The sequence below is a fragment of the Carcharodon carcharias genome, chromosome 7 (genome assembly GCF_017639515.1).
Source record: "Carcharodon carcharias isolate sCarCar2 chromosome 7, sCarCar2.pri, whole genome shotgun sequence".
Lineage (NCBI taxonomy): Eukaryota > Metazoa > Chordata > Chondrichthyes > Lamniformes > Lamnidae > Carcharodon > Carcharodon carcharias.
In genome coordinates, this window is record NC_054473.1 from 22,093,315 (window position 1) to 22,113,351 (window position 20,037).

The 20,037-nt window shown below is 40.4% G+C and overlaps 1 protein-coding gene across 4 annotated transcripts; it reads right to left on the bottom strand.

Moving 5' to 3' along the window:
- Nucleotides 1-1,417: 1,417 nt before the first annotated feature.
- Nucleotides 1,418-17,860, bottom strand: si:dkey-19e4.5 (UBA_like_SF and PTH2 domain-containing protein). Of its 4 annotated transcripts, XM_041192508.1 has the most exons (8): nt 17,498-17,512; nt 16,788-16,922; nt 13,817-13,905; nt 11,720-11,785; nt 8,292-8,384; nt 5,112-5,212; nt 3,243-3,357; nt 1,418-2,365 (listed from the first exon to the last, which is right to left on the bottom strand). In XM_041192508.1, exons 3-8 carry the CDS (start codon nt 13,895-13,897, stop codon nt 2,279-2,281), a joined length of 543 nt encoding a protein of 180 aa, XP_041048442.1. In that variant the 5' UTR covers nt 13,898-13,905; nt 16,788-16,922; nt 17,498-17,512; the 3' UTR covers nt 1,418-2,278. The 4 variants fall into 4 exon arrangements, with proteins under 4 accessions (XP_041048442.1, XP_041048443.1, XP_041048444.1 ...); XM_041192509.1 differs by lacking the exons at nt 16,788-16,922; nt 17,498-17,512 and adding an exon at nt 17,768-17,860; XM_041192510.1 differs by lacking the exon at nt 16,788-16,922 and having other exon boundaries at nt 17,498-17,527.
- Between the last annotated feature and the right edge of the window lie 2,177 nt (nt 17,861-20,037).

Here is a 20,037-nt window from a genome sequence, read left to right on the forward strand (position 1 = left end):
AGCTTAAGTTGATTGTTCACAAATTTTTATTCCTTTTGCTGGAAGCCATTTAACTCAGCATTTTATCTTAGCTGCAGCGACATAGTTGGGATCTGGCTGTGAGAGAAACTGCCGACAAGCTCCTAAAACAGCATTACTTGGGTCCCATTAAATTCCCCCTTTAAATCAGCATTTAATCAAGCAATGGGTACTACTGCTACAAACTGACAAGTCTTCTACTACACTGAATAAGTGAACAGTGGCAACAGATTGGAAATAAGTTGTAGAAACTTATCTGCTTTATACGTTGATGCCAGTATCAGCCTTGATTCAGTGGTAGTACTCACCTCTTTGTTAGGAGGTCATTGGTTCAAGCTACATGGCAAAAATTTCATCATATAATCTAGGCCAACTTCAGTGCTGTGCAATACTGAGGAAGTACTTTGAGATGTTAAGTATCCTTATGTTTAGGTGGGCACTAATTGAGATGATTTGATAACTAATAATTTCCTGGGCACTATTTATCCCTCAACCAGCATAAAAAGCTGGGTATTTAGCTTGTTGCTGTTCTTGGAACTTCACAAATTGGCTGTTGCATTTGGTTACACGAGTGTCTATTTAATTAGGTGTGAAGCTTTTTGGTCATCTGCTGGATGACATTGATACTATTATAAGTGCAGGTTTAATTTATTTTCACATTGGAAAGGAGATTCATGGTTTGAAAGTTAACTTCTGCTGAAGTTTTCAACAAATTATATACATCCATCCTTTACAATTGTCCAGGATTACCCCATTTTAAATAGTGAATACATTCCTAGAAACAATTGAAACTACTTGTATCAAAGCAAGCTTTCCCATTTAAATATACATGGTATCACTTTCTTTCCTGCCACGTGTATATTACCGACAGTTGCAATTAAGTACTGATCAAACACATTGCCCACTGTAGAACTCAGCCATATAGACCCAAGATCCATTTTCTGTTATTTGATCCGAGTGGCAGTTGGAATTCCAAATGGTTCCAAAGTATTTAAATTATTAATACTTTACCAGTCTCAAAGTTATGAAAATCATGGATGACTTGTAGCTGCTCCCAAGGTTGCAATTGGACTTTAGCAAGCTGTGTGGAACAGTGCAGTTGGGACTTTTGCCTAAAATGTCAAAAACTGGCACAGATATTCCAAGCTCTGCTTCAATGACTTGTAACAGGCATATGTGTAAGACAATATACAATATGGCATTACCCTCATACATAACTGAATCTTTTGTGACTGCTCACAAGAGTACTAGCACCAATGGGACTAGAAATGAATCAGATGTGTTGGGGGTGAGGGGGCACACAGAGGGAAGAGACAATAAAAGCAATCTATAGGTAGCACGATAGATAGGTGGAAAAATCTTCATCAGAGCAAAGTACAGGTCAATGAAGCAACACCACTCAGAAACAGGCTTTAATTTGTAACTTACACTTTGTCAAATATGTACAGTTTCAAAGAATATAAACCCAGTACAAAGTTCTATTATTGAACTTGCAGGTATCAACTACTGGACTCAACTCTAATATGGTTTCTGATGTATATGCTCAGTTCTTAGCCAACCTCACCAGATAAGGGGAGATCTCATGGCAGAATTTAGGCACCTGACCAGAATGGCACAGCTAATTAATGGAACAACTAGACTAGAGTGTATAACCATTAGTCAATAAACACTGCATTTCTTGCTTACTCTCCCATCTAAGCAGAATTTGGACTCAGTGCCCACGTTTTGGGAGAAATACATTCACTTATGTCATCATTTTATGCCATTCATTTCTTTTCACATACCTTGGGCCACTATCCATTACGCATCCAGTTCCAGTATGAAGGGATCATGATGACCATGTACCCAAAATGACTGGAAAGTTTAGTCATTAATCTGCTGTTATTGACTGATGTTAAAAGACAATCCCAGTCACTGGTCAGTTTCTTCTCCCTCACTTAAAAATGTGATACCTTGGCCGCAGATAGCATTCCATCTAGACACCTTGTCAATAACTGATGCATATCCAAACAAAGTGATCATCATTGAACTAATATTAGTTACCATGTTGTTGGGAAGGTAACATTTTAACCTTTGAACTTTGAAGCAAACAAAGCAGTAATAACAATACTTAAAATCAGAAATACAATTGTATGACAGCATGAAATTGGTATATCCATCTACCCAGTAGGTATCCAGTGCATAATCATACAGTATATTTTAGTTCATTACTGCCTCCAACAGTTAACTCCTTTGTAAAAGCCAATATTGGCTGCTTGTGTCACAAGAGCTGAAGACTCCCAGTAACCTGATTGACCAGCTTCTCCTCACCCATGATTGCCAGGACTGTGCGTGATCCAGCCGCAATCTGATTGAGAGAACAAGGTTATTCATCATAGGTACAAACCAACATATTAAAAATAGTTTTCTACTTAATTTTCTCCCTTCTCAAATAAACTAGGATTCTAGTGTCCCAAATCTCTCTCTGGTACTTCTCATAAGTAGCCATTATTCATGTTTGCCTAGACAGTAAATATCAGCAAACTTTTCTACTGGCAGAGAAAAGGGTGTCACAGCTGAGCCTTATCTCTGTACTTCCTAGCATCTACGGAAGCAAATTTCAGCAGAGGTTGTAGTATAGCCAAAAGGAACCCTTGCTGAATTCCTCTCCCTAACCCAAAGGCACCTACAGCATATATAACAGCCATCCTAGTTGAAATCCATTACCTCAGTACAAGACTGGCAATCAAATGTGTTGGGCTCTGTCTGGCTCAGTAGTCTGTCTAGAGATCGATCAGTGTATAAATGCAGTATGTGATGCTGTACAGAGATACAATGATCAAGGAAGTTCCAGGTTTATACTGAAGTAGTTGATGTTTACTGAGGCAGCCCCATAGTTAGTATCCAATATCTGAATTTTAGAAGGCCAAACCAGACATTCCACTTAGTTGCTGCTCAGTGATGACCCTCAGGATGCTGTATGTTTAGACTGGAGTTGGGCTCTGATGTACCCTATGGCTAAGTTGGCATCCAACATTCTCTGTCCAAGCTCATACATCTAGAATGGTCACTTGGGTGACATGGAGAGCCACTGGCACATGGAAACATGCCACATTATGAATTAGAATCGACAGAACAACCATGCAGTCAGAAACTTTTGTGTACAACCTCAGAGTTAATATTTATGGCTCAAAATGATGAGAACATTAAGTTTATAATCTTCTGAAAAAAACAATACTATTTACCTGGGTTTTTCCTGCATCCTCTACTAGATAGTTTGGCAACTTCAGTTGACAAGCCTGTTCTTGTAACTCCAAGATATGTTCAGTGCTCTGCCCTTTCAATACAATCTTCTTACCTCTGAAAAAAGAGACATTCAGCAAACTTACACAAGAAGCTAAAAGTAAGAGTCACCTGGATGTGCAGGAAGAATAAATATTGTCCAGATGCAATTATATTCACTTCTATACTTCTGCTCCTCTCCCAACTATTTTCAGTGGGAGAAAGTAATACAAATGGCAACACCTCATATGCTGACATTTCACTCCCCCATTCGTTTTATTCATGAAGCTTACAGCAAAACAAATTCATTTTCTGGTTTATATAGCCATCTATTGGAAAGAACATCACTTGAGTTCTCAAGTGGAGAATAAAAGTTCTAAGGCCCCAGAATGCTATACTGTATTCACATTGTCTCAATTTAACATTGAGCAGTTAGGATATAAACAAGCCCAACAGACATGTGCAAGGTTAATCTTACTTTTGTTTTCTTCATCTCTAGGGCATCTCTCAAAATGTGAGGATTCTCTATTATTTTATCAGTCAAATGCAGCATTTATTTCAGTAACAATGGGGGTAAAATTCTTCTTTCATAAGAAAAACAGAATTCTGCCAATTCTCCATAAATTAACAACCCAGTAGTGAAATTTCAGGAACACGCGGCTTTGAGTAATTATTTCTGGCCAATGCAATTTTATTAGGTCTCTAATTATGGAGAAAAGGAGATATCCTACTTTCCAATAATCTCATGCCTTTTATGCATCACTTGCATTGCTAGAAAGCAAGCTATATTCATGTGGTCGATGTTGTGATCTCAACATGTTGTAGTGTTATTAACTCAGATTTCCTTTGCAAGGAAAATTACAACACACGAATAACATCCCTCCAGTTTGAGACCGTTAACAGTCACTGAAATATAGTTGTGCTCAAAATAACAAATTGGGAAGGAGAAAACCAGTGCTTCTCTCCAGACTTGCAAAGAACAGCAGCTGTAATACTACAGGGCACAATGCAAAACAAAAACAGGAACAGAAATACTTGGAAAAACTCAGCAGGTCTGGCAGCATCGGCAGAGAAGAGATGCTGCCAGACCTGCTGAGTTTTTCCAGGTATTTCTGTTTCTGTTTTTGTTTTGGATTTCCAGCATTCGCAGTTTTTTGTTTTTATCTCTAGGGCACAATGCAAAGTTGTCCCTGGAAATCAGCCACAAGGTGCAGAATTTAGTGAACATAAAAAGGCCATAAAAATAAGTTTATACTATAATATGAACTTAATAACAGTTTGTACACAATGTGGCATAGAGATCTGACTTGAGTTCAATCAGGTTCCCATCAACAATTGAGGCTAACGCCTGCCATTTGCCTTGACTTTCCCCAGAGCTCTACCGCAACATTTGGCTTCCGTTATTTCAAAGCGCCCTCTAGTGACAAATAAGAAGAATATTAACAGTGGAGGGGCTCTCCATTTGAATTTACTGTAAACTAGGCAATCAAAGTAATATTTTGTGCGTCCCAAACCGCCAGCATACATTTAATTTTACAAACAAATGTTGTTCTTTGTATCCTGATTCATACCCTCCAGAAACTTGGTAGCACAAATCTAGGTAATCATTCATCAAAACAATGTTGAGGGCCATGGGATGAAGACAGGTGAGTGGCACTAGGTAAATCGTTCCTACAGTGAGCTGGCACAGACATGGCCTACATCTGTGCTGTAACAATTCTGTGAACTATCCTTCACTTTTTTTTTCTTTATATAAAGCACAAGTAATTTCCATACATATGTTTAAATAATCTCCATGAAGCAGGCCCATATTAGTTGCCAGCACTACTCACCCATCGTTGTTCCATGTTGTCAACATCTGTTGCCAGCTGTCTGACTCCTCCAACATCATCTGATACAAGCCCACAGCAGCATGCGCCACCTGTGCAGCAACCTGCAGAATTATACACACCTTGAGTGAACTGCTTCCATATGGCTCACTGGCCTAGATTGAAAACAGGCTTAGAGCTCTGACCAATTAATTACCTTTCAAGCCAAAAAGCTTATGTTTTTAACTACTCTTCCCCTCCCCCTGCCTCCACCATTTTCTCAGAGCCCTGATTCATGACAACAGTTGTCCCTCAGAAGTTATTTTAAGTCAGTATTCAGGATGTGCATGTCGCTTTCCGGGCCAATGTTCACTGCTGAATCCCTAATTGCCCCAGAAAATGTGGTGGTGGGAGTTCTTAAATCACCACGATCCATACGGTGAAGGTACTCCCACAATGGTGTTCGGTCAGGAATTTGACCCAGTGACAGTAAAGAACAGCGATTGAAGAGAGTACAGAGGAGATTCACAAGAATGATTCCAGGGAAAAACAACTGTAGCTATGAGGGTAGATTGGAGAAGTTGTGACTGTTTTCCTTGGAGGACAGCAGGCTGAGACTTGACAGAGGTATTCAAGATCCTGAGGGGTATGGACAGGGTCAACAGTGAGAAACTGTTCCCTCTCGAGTACATCAAGAACAAGAGGGCACAGATTCAAAATAATGGGCAGAAGGAGTAGAAGGGATGTGAAGAAAACTTTTTTCATCCAGAGGGTGGTTGGAGTCTGGAACGAACCTCCTGAGAGGATGGTGGAGGCAGCTTCGATCAAGGTATTCAAAAGGGAATTGGATTTCTATCTGAAAAGAATGTGCAAGGTTACAGGGATAAGGCAGGGGAGCGGGATTAGGTAGACTGCTCTTTCAGTGAGCCAGTGCAGACCTGATGAGCCAAATGGCCTCTTTCTGCACTGTAAAGATTCTGTGATTCTGAGATGTCATTTTTCATGCATGAGTCTACATTGTGTTAACAGCCCATGAAGAAACATTGCAACCAAGTCCGATCTCACCTTTACCTCATGTCCACAGATTTTAACACAGGTTCCTTGATAGTAATTAGGAACCCTAACCATTGCTAAGGATTACTGTATCTTATTATGGGAGTGCCATCATCACAAGCACTGTGGCATTCAGGACAGCTAGGACTGGGCAATAAAGGAAACCTTGTCAGCATTTCCCACACCCAGAGAACAAATAAAAATAAATCCAACTGCTGGTTAACCTCAGAGCAGAGATGGTCTCGAACTATATTGCTCATTATCAGAATGGATGATTTAAGTCATCCGAGCAGTTTTAACAGATGATCACATGGCCTTAAACATTTGCCACAAACTGTTGCTGTGTAAACTGTAAAGCATACTTTCTCATGTAGGTGAGTTCCTTATCTCAGAAATGCGATCTTAAAATTCACAATGGTCAAAGAAGTTCTCAAACATTGTGGTGAATAGGCACAAAAGCCCATAATTCATTCACTTTTAACACAAAATTAACAGTGTCACTCCATACACAGGAGATATAGCATTCACCTAACCATTACCATTGTATTTGAATAGCTGCAGTTTTAGAGGGAGTGGTTATTGTTATAGACTTGATTTTCCAGATAGGTTTCTCATTAGAAACATGGAACTTTATTTACAGGCTGCAACAGTAGTTACATGCTTCCATCAAGCTCCACAACTAGAAGAACTCCCCGCTCTAAAGTTCCCCATGCTTAGAGCTGATTTGTTCACACTGTCGCATGATAACATACAACACAATAAGTCTTGCAGCTACAGTCACTACATTCATTAAAGCTACAATACTGCAGCTCTGCCTTACTTCAGTCCAGTATTTAACATGGTTATTTGCAGCAAGCATCCTTACAAAAATTTAAATCTAATACCATAGATTTTTAAATCTTCGGGGATGCAATAACCGAGCAGTTTATGGTTTTGTTATGAAATTTCTTCTTTTAACTTTTGTACCATTTATTTCCATCCCATCTTCCACAATTTGTCAAAAATATGCAAGCTTTGCATGTCCTACAATTTCAAGTTGAAAAAATAACCATTTCTTTTAAAAAGAGAGTATAATGCTTTAAAACTGAGACATCTGATAATGCCAGCTTTAACCATTTTCACCTCAATTATCTTCACCCTTTGGGGGTTCAGAATTTTTAAAAATAGAATTTAAATGTATATAAACTAAAACAACATTTTTATTAAATTGATGGATCACATATCACTTTGAAAACAACTAATGCATCTGGCACCCACAGCTGCAGCATTGCTATACACTGTACAACTTCTCCATTTTCATTAAAATGGAACAAAAACTGTGATAACATAAAAGGTGCAGAAAGATCAAGCAGGATATTTTGAAGGTAATACCCCAGGGAAGAAGTCAGTCCTGTGCACTCCTGAACGTCTACTGGTCAGTTTGATTTGAATAGCAGGTCATCTTCCCAACTTGATAAAGGGCTACAAACTATGACAAGGGTCTCAACCAAAACATTAATATATAATCTCCTTTTAGATGCATCTGTATTTCAGCACTGAGTTTCTTTTCTTTACATCTTTGGTAGTGTCCAGTGGGTGAAGAAAATGGAGAGAAGAGTGAAAAAAAAAACAGCAATCCACTTAAGATTTTTTTAAGCTTTGGTAAAGGGTTGCTTCATCTTTCAATAGGAAAAAACATCTACTTTCATATTCACATGAAGATCTGGCATCAAAAATTATGCATCACAGTCACAATCCTACATAGTAAAAATGCATTAAATCAGGCTGGTATTCCAATTCGATAAAATAAATTAATTTATTGTTAATTTTTTAAAATTTCAATCAAATTCTAAGCTTGGATAGCCAGCATTTTGTCTGAGTTGATAAGGAGACTGCAGATACGAGTTCCATTCCATTTGCAGCCAGACCCTCATTCCTTAGACAATATGTGTGACAAATTGAATGGATTAAGTATCACATCAGTCACTTTGACTCCCAGGCTGAATCTAGTGTTGATCCCCAAAATGTCCTCTCAAGGATCAAAGGTATTTTAAATTTACATTCAAAATATCTACATCTTTTAAGATTTTCAATGACAGAACACTAATCAAGGATTTATTTTAACATGGACCGTGCCTTTCTTTTGGGATGAGACGGTCAAGAGTTCTGTACCTTTCCAATTCCCATGGTCAATTCCATGTTCACAACGAACACCATCTTATATACACAGATCATAGATCCACCAATCTCAAATCCGGAAAACATCTGAAAATTAAAACGTGAAAAAAATTAGAATTGCTAATCTTGGCTTTCATTTTCCACGTGCAGTGATATGAGTATCACAATTAAGAGATTGTTGACAACTTGAACGAGAAGGAATATTTTGTTTAAACTATAACAATGTTTTTAATATGAAGTCATATTGAGGGGTGTAAGGGCTAATTGGTAAAGATATACCAATTCTACCTTGTTAATTTAACAGAGGGATAGGCTGGAGTGGTAGCTGTCTCAAATAAAATAAACCAGTTACTGAAGCTGATATCCTTAATAAGATATCTGTTGTCAGGCAACAGATAAATCATTACTACATTTCTGGTAGATGTTTGAGAGGGAATTCACAGCATTGGGGTCTAGCCAAGTCTTAGATCCAGGAGGCTGCTAGATAACTGGCAACTTGCTGGTTGGTCTTGAGACTCAGAAAGCTTGGGATCAGAGTTGTCCTTTTTTTTCTTTTCATTTTTCTTTGGACATGTCCTAGGTCAGCTGGTAAAATCTACTATGAGAAAAAGACAAGGACTCAGAAAAGAATCAACAGCAAACTTTGTACCATGCAAGTGAAAGGGCTGGCCAAAAGGAGGGGCTACTTAGCCAATATCTACGAAAGTGTTATGTTTTATTATTTTCTGTTACCAGGAGGGACTGAAATTAAGTTAAAGAAAAATGGGATTTTCCATAGTGACTACCCTCTATATTCACTTTCTGAATGCAAAAAAAAATTAGCTTAATGGTTTGTATCTGGCCTTGTCACACTAGAAGTGTTAAATCAGTCTTTTTCAGAAGGTTGGAAAAGTACCCATGAGGGCACTTGCTGGGGTCACAATTATTCCCACAGATCACACTGTTGTAGGAATGATAGGGGGCAAGTTAGAAACACAAGCTTCACTAATGGGAGAGACCAATGTCACTGAACCTGGAAGAACAGCTGGAGCTCAGATCCAAATTTGTAACAGCAAGATTGACATGTTTCTGTCTTAATTTGTATTGTATGTTGCAATTGGAGTGGGACAGGAAGCAGGAACAAAACGGAGATCATGAAAAACTGTAAACAGAAAAATCAAGAATTTCATACTGAAACAATCTGCAACAAGTCACTAGAAGGAGACTTCAAGTGGGTGGCGGGTGGGGGGAGTGAAATCAGAAATAGTAGTCTAAAAATCATGGAAAACCCCAGATTAAAGTCACAGAAGGCTATGGCAACCATGAACAAAATCCAGAATGTGCATTACAGTAGAAAATGCACAAGTAAATAGGTCTCAGTCTGTGCTGGAATGTAGTGCATGTAGCTGCAGAACACGCTTGAGATCCCGCATTTACACAAGCAGAATGGATGCTCTTGGAATCTCCCACTGGGTAGAATGCTTCAGTAGTACCAAATGAGAAGCAGCAACTAATATTTCCAACATGGCATGAAGAGGATAATACTCACACATAAAATCACACATATTAAACAAGAGTATCAATTGAACAAATACAATTCACCTTTCTAATGGGAACACAGGCTTTAGAACAAAAGAATGGTTGCATCACCAAAGGCTTGTTTGATTTTCAATGGTTTACTTAAATAAATTACTAAATTTCATTAAAGGTTTCTAAAAATGTTGCTCTTAATTAGGATTGCTGTCCCTTGTGTTTTTTGTTCCTAGCCCCTTCCTTCTCCACATGATCCCCATAAAGACAAATACACTATGACAATGCCTTCCAATTTAACAGTTTAAGCACAAATTTGGTCCTATTAAACTTACTGTCCATTCATATTTTTGAAACCAAACATTCAAGCCTTGGACTAATTGATAAGGTTAATGTAGAAAATAAAAGCTCATGGTGTAGGGGGCAACACATTGGCATGGATAGAAGATTCGCTAGCTAACAGGAAACAGAGGGTAGCCAGAAATGGGTCTTTTTCTGGCTGGCGGGATGTAACGCGCGGTGAGCCACAGGATCAATGCTGGGGCCTCAACATTTTGCAATTTATATGAATGACTTGGATGAAGAGACAGATGTGGTTGCTAAATTTGCTGATGAGACAAAGATAGGTAGGAAAATAGGTTGTGAAGAGTACGTAAGGAGGCTACAAAGTGACATAGATAGATTAAGTGAGTGGGCAAAAACCTGGCAAATGGAGATAATGTGAGCAAAAGTGAAATTGTCCATTTTGGCAGGAAGAATAATAAAGTATATTATCTAAATGGTGACAGATTGCAGAGCTCTAAGATTCAGAGGGATCTGGGTGTCCTAGTGCATGAATCACGAAAGGCTAATATGCAGGCACAGCAAGTAATTAGGAAAGCTAACAGAATGTTATTGTTTATTGTGAGGAATTGAATACAAAAGTAGGGAGGTTATGCTTCAATTATACAGGGCGCTGGTGAGACACTGGCAATACTGTGTACAGTAATGGTCTTATTGTTTAAGGAAAAATGTTAATGCATTAGAAGCAGTTCAAGACGTTTTACTAGGCTAATACCAGGACCAGGTGGGTTTTCTTATGAGGAAAGGCTAGACAGGTTAGACTTGTATCCACTGGAGTTTAGAAGGGTAAGAATTGACTTGATCCTGAGGGGTCTTGACAGAGTGGATGTGCAGAGGATGATTCTTCTTGCGGGAGAATCTAGAACTAGGGGTCACAGTTTAAAAATAAGGGGTCACTCATTTAAGAAAGATGAAGAGAATCTTTGGAGCTGTCTTCCTCAAAGGCAAGGGAAGCAGGGTCTTTGAATATTTGCAAGGCAGAGCTAAATCGATTCTTGATTAACAAGGGGATGAAAGGTTATTGGGCATCAGCAGGAGGTTACAATCAGATCAGCCATGATCTTATTGAATGGCGGAGCAGGCTTGAAGGGCTTAGTGGTCTACTGCTCCTGGTTCATATGTTAGTATGACTCCAATTTAAATTGTCTCTTTTAGGATCTGTACTTGTTGCATGAATGTGCTTGTTTGATTTCCTGCATCTTTTTCCCTGATGGCCCAGGAATTCCCTGCATGAACAGTGATCTCATTCTCTGAAAGTTGATCTGATAGTTATCCCTTTGCTTTAGTTCACCCACCAGCACACAAGGTTGAGGCTACAGCACACTGATTCTAAGAAACCCACGAGTATAAAATTGGATACAAGATTCAGCATAGACTGCTAGGAAACACTTTTCATGCCGGGAATGGCTTAAGTTAATAAAATATGCCAAAGCTCACCAACCAGTGCCTTAGATGGAAAAAGAAAGTTTAGTATGTTTTAAAAAACATTAATTTATATGGTTTTTTTTTGCTGTACAGACTTATCACTGATTACTGCATTTTGTGAGAAACATTATAAGTATAGTCCTTACTTCAAGTTCACTGAAGTAAAACAGAGCAGCAGAATCGCTGGATTGATTCCCAGTTTTAATCAGAGCCTGTGAGCAAGAAGAGAGATGACAAATTAGCTACTATGCAGCAAAGAAAAATCTCAGCATCACAGACACAGTAAGCACACAAAACAGTTTTATGGTGGGGTTAAGATTATATAAAGAATCACTTTGATCGATTGTAAATATAAAATGCTGTATTAATACTAGAAACTCTGTCCATGAATGAAATGCCTCCAAAACTATCAAACCAACTTAGCAAGACACTAAACAAAGGCAGACTACCTCTGGCTGGGCGGGAGGAAAGGAAATCAATTAAAACAAACAGTTTTATTGAAATAAAGAGTTGTCACACCTTATTGCACCTTCAGGGCAACCAAAGTGCTTCACAACCAATTAATTATTTTTAAAGTGAAGTCAATGTTATTAACAGGGCAGCCCAATTGTACAGTTCCACAAAGAGATTAATGACCATTTAATCTGTAATGTTGGCTGAGGAAGAAATGTTGGCCAGGACAGTGGGAGAAACTTCCATGTCACCCTTTAAACAAAACCATGGGATTTTTACACCCACTTGATCTGATGGACAGAGCCTTGATTTAATGTTTCACGTGTGAGATGCCACATCCAACAATGCAGAACTTCCTTAGTGTTGCATTGGAATGTCAGTCTAGATAACGTGCCTAAATCAGGGAGCACACTTGAAGCCAAAAACATCTAACTCAAAAGGCAAGATTGCAAAATGGAACCAAGCTGAAACTTATAAATCCTCTTTCAGACATACTAAGCAGAGAGACACAAGAAAACAGATCTCATCCCTTTCAACTCTCAGAAAAATGATGACTTCACATACAATCAGTCTACTCCTTCAGCCAACACAACAATGGTGTTTCCTTGCCATCCTTCTCCTGCGTCTTTCTCCAGCCACCACATTCTTGGTGATGAGACAGCCACCACATTCTTGGTGATGAGACTTCACCGATGCTGTAGAAAATAATATATTAATTGGCTAGCCCTAATGAGAGCCAAGATTAACGTAGGGTGAACCTTTTCACTCACCCGGGATATAACCTCTCTCTTTTTGTCAAAGAACTCATGTGAGAATAGATGAAAACTCATTTAACTGCAGGACACTAAATCCAGGTCACGAAGACCCTTACTGGTCACATAAAAAAAATCTTATATAGAATGGGTAACCAAAATGTTAAACTAGTTACTTCAGGTATCAGTAACATCATCACCATCATGATGAATGCTTTTGTCAAACTCAAAAAATAGGTGGCCTTCAAAACAACAAAAACAAGATCAGCCTAAAATAAATCTATAACGCAAAATGCGAATGAAAGAAGACAGGGGACAAAGCGCAGTGATTATGGACCTTTTACACCAGGACACAGAATATGAAAGAAAGGAGGCGATAATTAACTTGTACATGACATTAGTTAGGATACAGTGGGAGGATTGAAAATATTATGGACACCCCAGGATAGGACAAACATTAGAACCCTGACAAAAAAAGTAAAAGGTTTACTAAAATGAAAAGTGTATAGTTTAAATGGAAGGCTTTAAAACAACAACTTGTATTTCTATAGTGTTTTTAACATAACAAAACATCCCAAAGCACTAGACAGGAGCTTTATAAAGCAAACTTTGACACTGTGTCACAGAGGGAGATATTAGACCAGATGAACAAAAGCTTGGTGACAAAAATGTGAAAATTTTCACTAACATTGTGAAGTCAAAGTGACCTAAAAGAGGTTTGCGAGGATAAATAGTGAAAGTTAGTTTCCATTGATTGGCAAATCAGGAAGAAGGAGCATAGACTCAGGATTGTCTTAATATGAACAAAGGAGTAAGTTGGAGGAAACATTTTGACACAATGCATTGCGCAGGCAATGTTGAGTCACAGACGACATTATTTAAAAGTGAACTGATTAAGTATTTAAAAAGTAAGGATGCAGAAGGATAAATAAAAGGGAAGAGGTTAGAGTGGAAATTCAGTCAAATTGAAGAGCTAGCAGCAGCAAAGGCAAAATAGCCTTTTCATTTGTTGTAAATTCTATAATTCATTTCACCCACCTCCTTGGCTTTTTCTTCAGAGATACCCAACTCCAGCAGTTGCTGCAGAAACACTGGATTTACTTCCCCTGTCTCTGCCATCTTAGATCCTGGAACATCAGGGGAAGAAAAACAGACCATATGAAATGCACTGCATACAGAATACTGAATAATCTCAATTCATGTTGCTGCTGGTTCTTACTATCCTCTCAGCTTGTAAACTGCAATACATCACTTCAAATTAACATTTCCTTTAAAATAAACTAGCAGTTCTTCTCTAAAGAAAAAGCCAGGGAGAGAGCCTGAGGGAACACAGTGCCAATAGATAAAATAGGCAGTGGGAAGTCAGTGGGCGAGCGAGCCCGGGGGGTAAACAGTACTGGAGGCCAACAGATAAAAGCAGTGGCGGGGAATCAGAGAGAGCAAGCCTGAGGGAGAATAGAGTCATAGATCAACAGATAAAAGACAGTCAGCAAAAGCCAGAGAGAGCAAGCCTGAGGAAAAACAGTGCCAGAGGCCAGCAGATAAAAGCAGCAACAGGGAGTTGGTGGGAGTCAGACAGAGAGAGAGAGTGAGCACCGAGAACAAATCAACGAGTGATGTCACAGGCAGCGTAGGTGATCAGCTGTTCAAACAGCATGGAGTTGAGAAGCACATAGTTGAAAGAGTTCAAAGACAGAGCAGTGAGGTCTAAAAGTATCATCAGCACAAGGGAAGCTGACTGGTGATCTGACATTTAGTTAGTCTAACAAACGGAGGCATGGCAGTGAACCTCAGTCCTCTGGAATGCACACCCTCTAACATGTGGGAACTCCAGGATGCTTCTCATGTCCTGGACAACTGCATGAGCAGCAAATGTCATCAGTTGAAGCAGTCCATCAGCACTAGCTGATGTCGCCATGATGAAGAGCTACATGGATAGCACATTTCTGGATGTAGTCACCCTGCAGCTTAATGGTATGTAGGCAGAGAGGAAATGGGTGACCACCAGACAATCGAGGATGAGGCAGATTGTGCAGGAGACCCCTGAGTGCGTTGTGTTCTCCGATCAGTATTCAGTTCTGAATACAGATTAGAGTGGTGGTTTTTCTGAGGCGTGCAGCCAGAGCTAAGTCCATGGCAACACGATTGACTCAGCTGTACGGGGGGGGCAACAGAAAGATTGGGAAGGCAATAGTGATAGGAGATTCTATAGTTAGCAGAACAGGTGTTTCTACAGCCACAGACATGAATCCGTGTTAGTATTTTGCTTCCCGGATGCCATGGTCAGGGGCAACTGCAGAGCTGTCTGAGGGAGGACAACAGCCAGAGGTCATAGTCCATATCACATAGTGATAAGGTCTGGCAGGCAGATTTTAGGGAGCCAGGTTAAGAACCTAGCAAGCAAGACCTCAAAGGTAGTAATCTCTGGATTGCTCTGTGAGCTCACGTACAAGTGAGCATAGAAATCAGAGAACAGAGCAGATGAATGCATGAATGCAGAAATGGTGCAGGAAGGAAGGCTTTTGATTCCTGGGATTCTGAGATTAGTTTTAGGGGAGATGGGACAGGCACAGGCCAGTCAGGTTGCACGTGAACAGAGCTGGGACCAAAATCCTTGCAGGGAAGTTTGCTAGTGTTATTGGGAGAACTTGGCAGGGGGATGGGAACCAAGAGGTAATATTAGAGAGGAAAATCAATATTTACAAAGTATTGGGAGAGACAGCACTAATGTAAGAAAGAGTAAGACATTAGATGGGGTCAGAGTATGAAGGAATGTAATAAGGCCTTTAAAGAGGAGATAGTTCAGGTACAGTCGCGGTACATTGCCACGAGGGGAAAGGTAAGGCAACCATAGCCAGAGCTTCCTGAATGACATAAGTGATGAGAATCGGATGAAAGAGAAAAAGGGGGCATATGACAAATGTCAGGTTGATAACATAAGTGAGAACCAGACTGATTATAGAAAGTTCAGAGGGGAAGTGAAAAAAGAAATATGTGCAGCGAAGAGATTATGAAAAGAGACTACAGTTAACATAAAATGAAATCCAAGAGTCTTCTATAGGCATATAAATAGTAAAAGGAATGGGGCGATTAGGGACCAAAAGGGGATTTATGCCTGGAGGCAGAGGACATGGCTGAGATATTGAGGTAATGTGAAATGAGTACTTCACATCTGTCTTTATCGAGGAAGGCGATGCTGCCAAAGTCATGATGAAAGAGGAGGTAATCAAGACAGTGGCTAGGCTAAAAATGGATAAAGTGGAGGTATTAGGTAGGCTGGTGCACTTAAAGATAAGTCACCAGGACCAGATCAGATGTAGCCGAGGATACAGAGGGAAGTGTTAGAATTTATAACATTTAAAGCACCACTATCAAATACTTTTCTTTTAGATAAAAGCAAAATGCTACAGATGCTGGAAAAACTCAACTGGTCTGGCAGCATCTGTGGAGAGAGAAGCAGAGTTAATGTTTTGAGTCCAACATGACTCTTCTTTAGAACTTCTTTAGTTTTGAAGAAGAGTCATACCAGACTCAAAACATTAACTGTTTCTCTCTTCACTTTTCTTTTAGTCTGATCTTGGGTGGGAAGTGATTTGGCAGCTGTATCTTTCTTTTCTGACTGCAATATGAATGGGTAGATTTTACTGTGGTGGGAAAAATAGATGAAATGGCAGCAGCATATTAGGGAAGTTTGAGACAAGGTGAGTTGCTTCAGCAACCTGAAAAATAAATCTGTTTTAAGATGTATTTATAGCTGGAGATACTGCTGTCATACAGCTTTTGAAATATGACTGCATCATCATTCTTATTCAATAAGAATGGTCACTGCACCACTCCTTGTGGTTCAGCATGATCAAGTACCCTGCAAAATAAGTGAACATAATAACACTTTACAAATATATGATTAACAATGCAAATTGTGGCTCAATGTTGTTCATTACTAATGCAACATATGCACTGCTTCTGGAATGCTGCACGTGAAATGCAAATATCAATGAGTAACACAAACCTTATGATTAACTCTATCTTCTCTTAAACATTTGGGGAACCACAGTCTTTTTTCCCAAAAAAAGACCTGATTGCCCTATATTTACAGGTTTTATCCCGCAGATCACTGCTGCGGTTGACATCTACCTGGCAATTTCTAAAAGAGATAAATAGAATCATAGAATAGTGGGCCCTGTGGCTTATCTATTCCACGCCAGCTCGTTGCAAGAAGTAATCCCGCTCACCCGCCCTTCCCCTGTAAACCCAGCACATTTTTAGACAACTATCCAATTCCCTTTTGAAAGGCAGGACTGAACCTGCCCCCGTCCCCACCACACTCCCCTCTCGGGCAGCGCATTCCAGATCCTGACCACCCGCTGCGTGAAAAAACGCTTTTCCTCGGAAAATAAAAAAAAAAACGGGTGAAATTCAAAGATCGTGGAGCTTCTGAGCCCCTTTTTTTCCTCCTCGCCGTGTCTGACGATGGTAGTTGCTGAACTGAGCAATGAATCGGGAGTAAATAAAACAACTGGACTGGGGGAGGGGAGAAGGGACCCAAATCTAACAGGCCAATGACTGGCCTGGCCTGAGGGAGGGAGGCTGGACAGTCCGAGTCTCTGACCGGGCGGCAGCTGGAATGACCCGTCCCGGAGGAGAGGGGCGAGCTCGGCGACACCGTCAAACATCAACCATGACATTCATTTACCGGCTGTGGCCAATCCGTATCAATACCTGAGAGCCGGCGGATCGATAACAGCCCCCCCTCCTCTCTCCTCTCCCCCCCCAACCCAACCCAACCCCACCCCCACCCAAAGGAACCGCCGATCGATAATCCAAAGGTGCCGCGGCGGGAAAGTCCGTCCGTTTCCTGCCCGACCCTTTAATCCGTCCGGCGGGAGAGCCGCCCGCTCCGCGAACCCGTTCCACCCTCCCTTCCCCCCTTCCCCGCCCGCCCTGTAAATAATTTATTGAACATTCGTGTCAATAACGCTACTCGCTTACTTGATCAGTGCTGATAGAAACGTGCCCAGCGTTGAGATAATCGTAGTGATCCCATTAACATTTGAAATGTTTTGATCTTCCAGAAAGGAGGAGGATAAAAGCAACAAAAAAAAAATACTGCGGATGCTGGAAATCCAAAACAAAAACAAAACCAAAAATACCTGGAAAAACTCAGCAGGTCTGGCAGCATCGACCGAGAGGAACACAGTTAACGTTTGGAGTCCGTATGACCCTTCAGCAGAACTAAGTAAAAATAGAAGAGAGGTGGGAGGAGGATAGAATGGAATTGGATATGTACAAAGTTGAGGAGAGACACATATAGTGATGAATTGGTCCTGTAAAACCAGGGATTGCACAAGGTTTACTTTCAGATCTTAAGAGCCTTGGTCAGAACTGGAAGATGTTACATGGAATTGAACATCTTGTAAGGAGGAATACAACAAAAAAAAAAGGTGGGGGAAATATTACTTCTTAAACAAGAGAAGGAAAAAATGATCTGTAAAGAGAACTAGAGATGACTAAGGAAGCGATAAATGACAGACAATTAAGGAGACATGATGAGAAAAATTAGAGGAACTAAAGATATCTGAGGGATCTATAAAATATCAGGTCATGAAACCTTAGGTCAGAACTGGAAATTAGTACAGATGAACAACCTATAAGAAGAAACACAGCAAGGGGAAAGTGGGTGGGGGAAATGAAGAAAAAGAATGGTCGGGAAACAATTAGGTGGAGTACAGGAAATGATAAATGATAGAATGGCAGAACAGATGATAAATGACAATAGCATATGACAAAGGAAAGCATGGTGAGGGATTTAAAAGATAAATTCAAGACCCAGAGGATGTGTGAATGATTAAAGTACAACTGCAGGTACCAGGGACACAGGAGTCTGATTGAATAATGTGGCAGATAGATACCAGTTGTGCAGAACCTCCCCCAACCCCCAACCCCAACCCACAACACCCCCGGATGGGTACCAGTATGGGATATCCACTCCTTGTTCCAAACTACAACTTCTTCGGAAGCACTGGTAGGTCTATCCTGCTGTCAGAGAAAAGAAGGGACGCTGTGGTTCAGGTCCAAAATTGTCAAAATCAATGTTACAGCCAGTGCACTGCAAACTGCCCAGCAGAAAGATGAGATGGTGTTCCTCTAGCTTGTTAATCTTTTTTCAAGCAATGTAGGAGGCAAATGACCCAGAGAAGTCAGAGTGGGTTATGGGAAGCTCAGTGTCCCACTCACCGATAGAAAGGAAGTGTTCAGCAAAGCAATCTGCATTTGATCTCCCCAGTGCAGAGGGAACCCATCGTGAACAGCAAATACAACAGAGTAAGTTTGAAAAGTACAAGTAAATCAGAGCCTCATCTAAAACAGTAGTATGGGAGGATGTGAAAGGTGAGGTGTTGCTTCTAGTGCACATGCATGAATGTGCCACGGCAAGGTGAGCAGGTACAGGGAGTGATAAAGCATCCCGAGGTGTCATGGAAGAAACAGGCTGGGGCTATCCTGTTTGTAGATCTAGGAAAGGTACAAGTGGACTGTGAGACTATGAGGCTGGATACTGTAGCAAAAAGATCTCCAGAAGAGATGAACTCAGTGATATCTGGGAGATGATGGATTTGTGTTCAATAGTGGTGTCATGGTCCAGAGGAGGTAAGAGGAGTTGTCAGGCAGTTCGCATTCAATGCCCACAAGGTACAGACCGTTCTACCATAAAACATCAGCACCTTCCTTGCCACCAGGTTTGATGATGGTGTTACAGATGGTCCTAGGAACACAGAGTCCTGCAAGCTAAACATTATGTTAAGCACTATGCAGGATTCTAGCCTGATCATTGACTTCAACAATTTTAGCCATAAATCACAGCTTTCCCTTTTTCTCAGATGGCAGGCATGTTAATGTGGGTAAGGTGAACAGAATATTGGTAATGTAGGTGCACTAGCACTTCCAGAAATGTGAGAGGCTGTAGGTTGCAGGGTAGGTGGGAATCGCCCATCAGTATATGGCAAGACAGATGATGTGCACCCCTAGTTTCTACCTACCCTTTTTGTCCACCAAACTCCTGGAGACTGGACCATCCTCTGCTTCATCAGTTTTGAATGCTTTCATTGCCCTCTGATAAACTGCTTTAACAATTCACATATCCTGTGGGTGCCTTTTATCCCTATAATTTCTCTCATCATGCCCCCTTCTGTCTTATGCTATTTTCACTTCTATCCTGTTCTCCACCTATTCAGTTTAGAGGTCATTCTTTTTCTTTTCTTGTG

Bases quoted from the DNA above. Each gene is read 5' to 3' on its own strand.
- si:dkey-19e4.5 (XM_041192509.1), bottom strand. From the start codon at position 13,897: ATGGCAGAGACAGGGGAAGTAAATCCAGTGTTTCTGCAGCAACTGCTG. The intron at 11,786-13,816 runs GTGGGTGAAATG...TCTTGCTCACAG, and splicing joins CTGAAGAAAAAGCCAAGGAG to GCTCTGATTAAAACTGGGAA. The intron at 2,366-3,242 runs GTAAATAGTATT...TCTCTCAATCAG, and splicing joins AGGATGCAGGAAAAACCCAG to ATTGCGGCTGGATCACGCAC.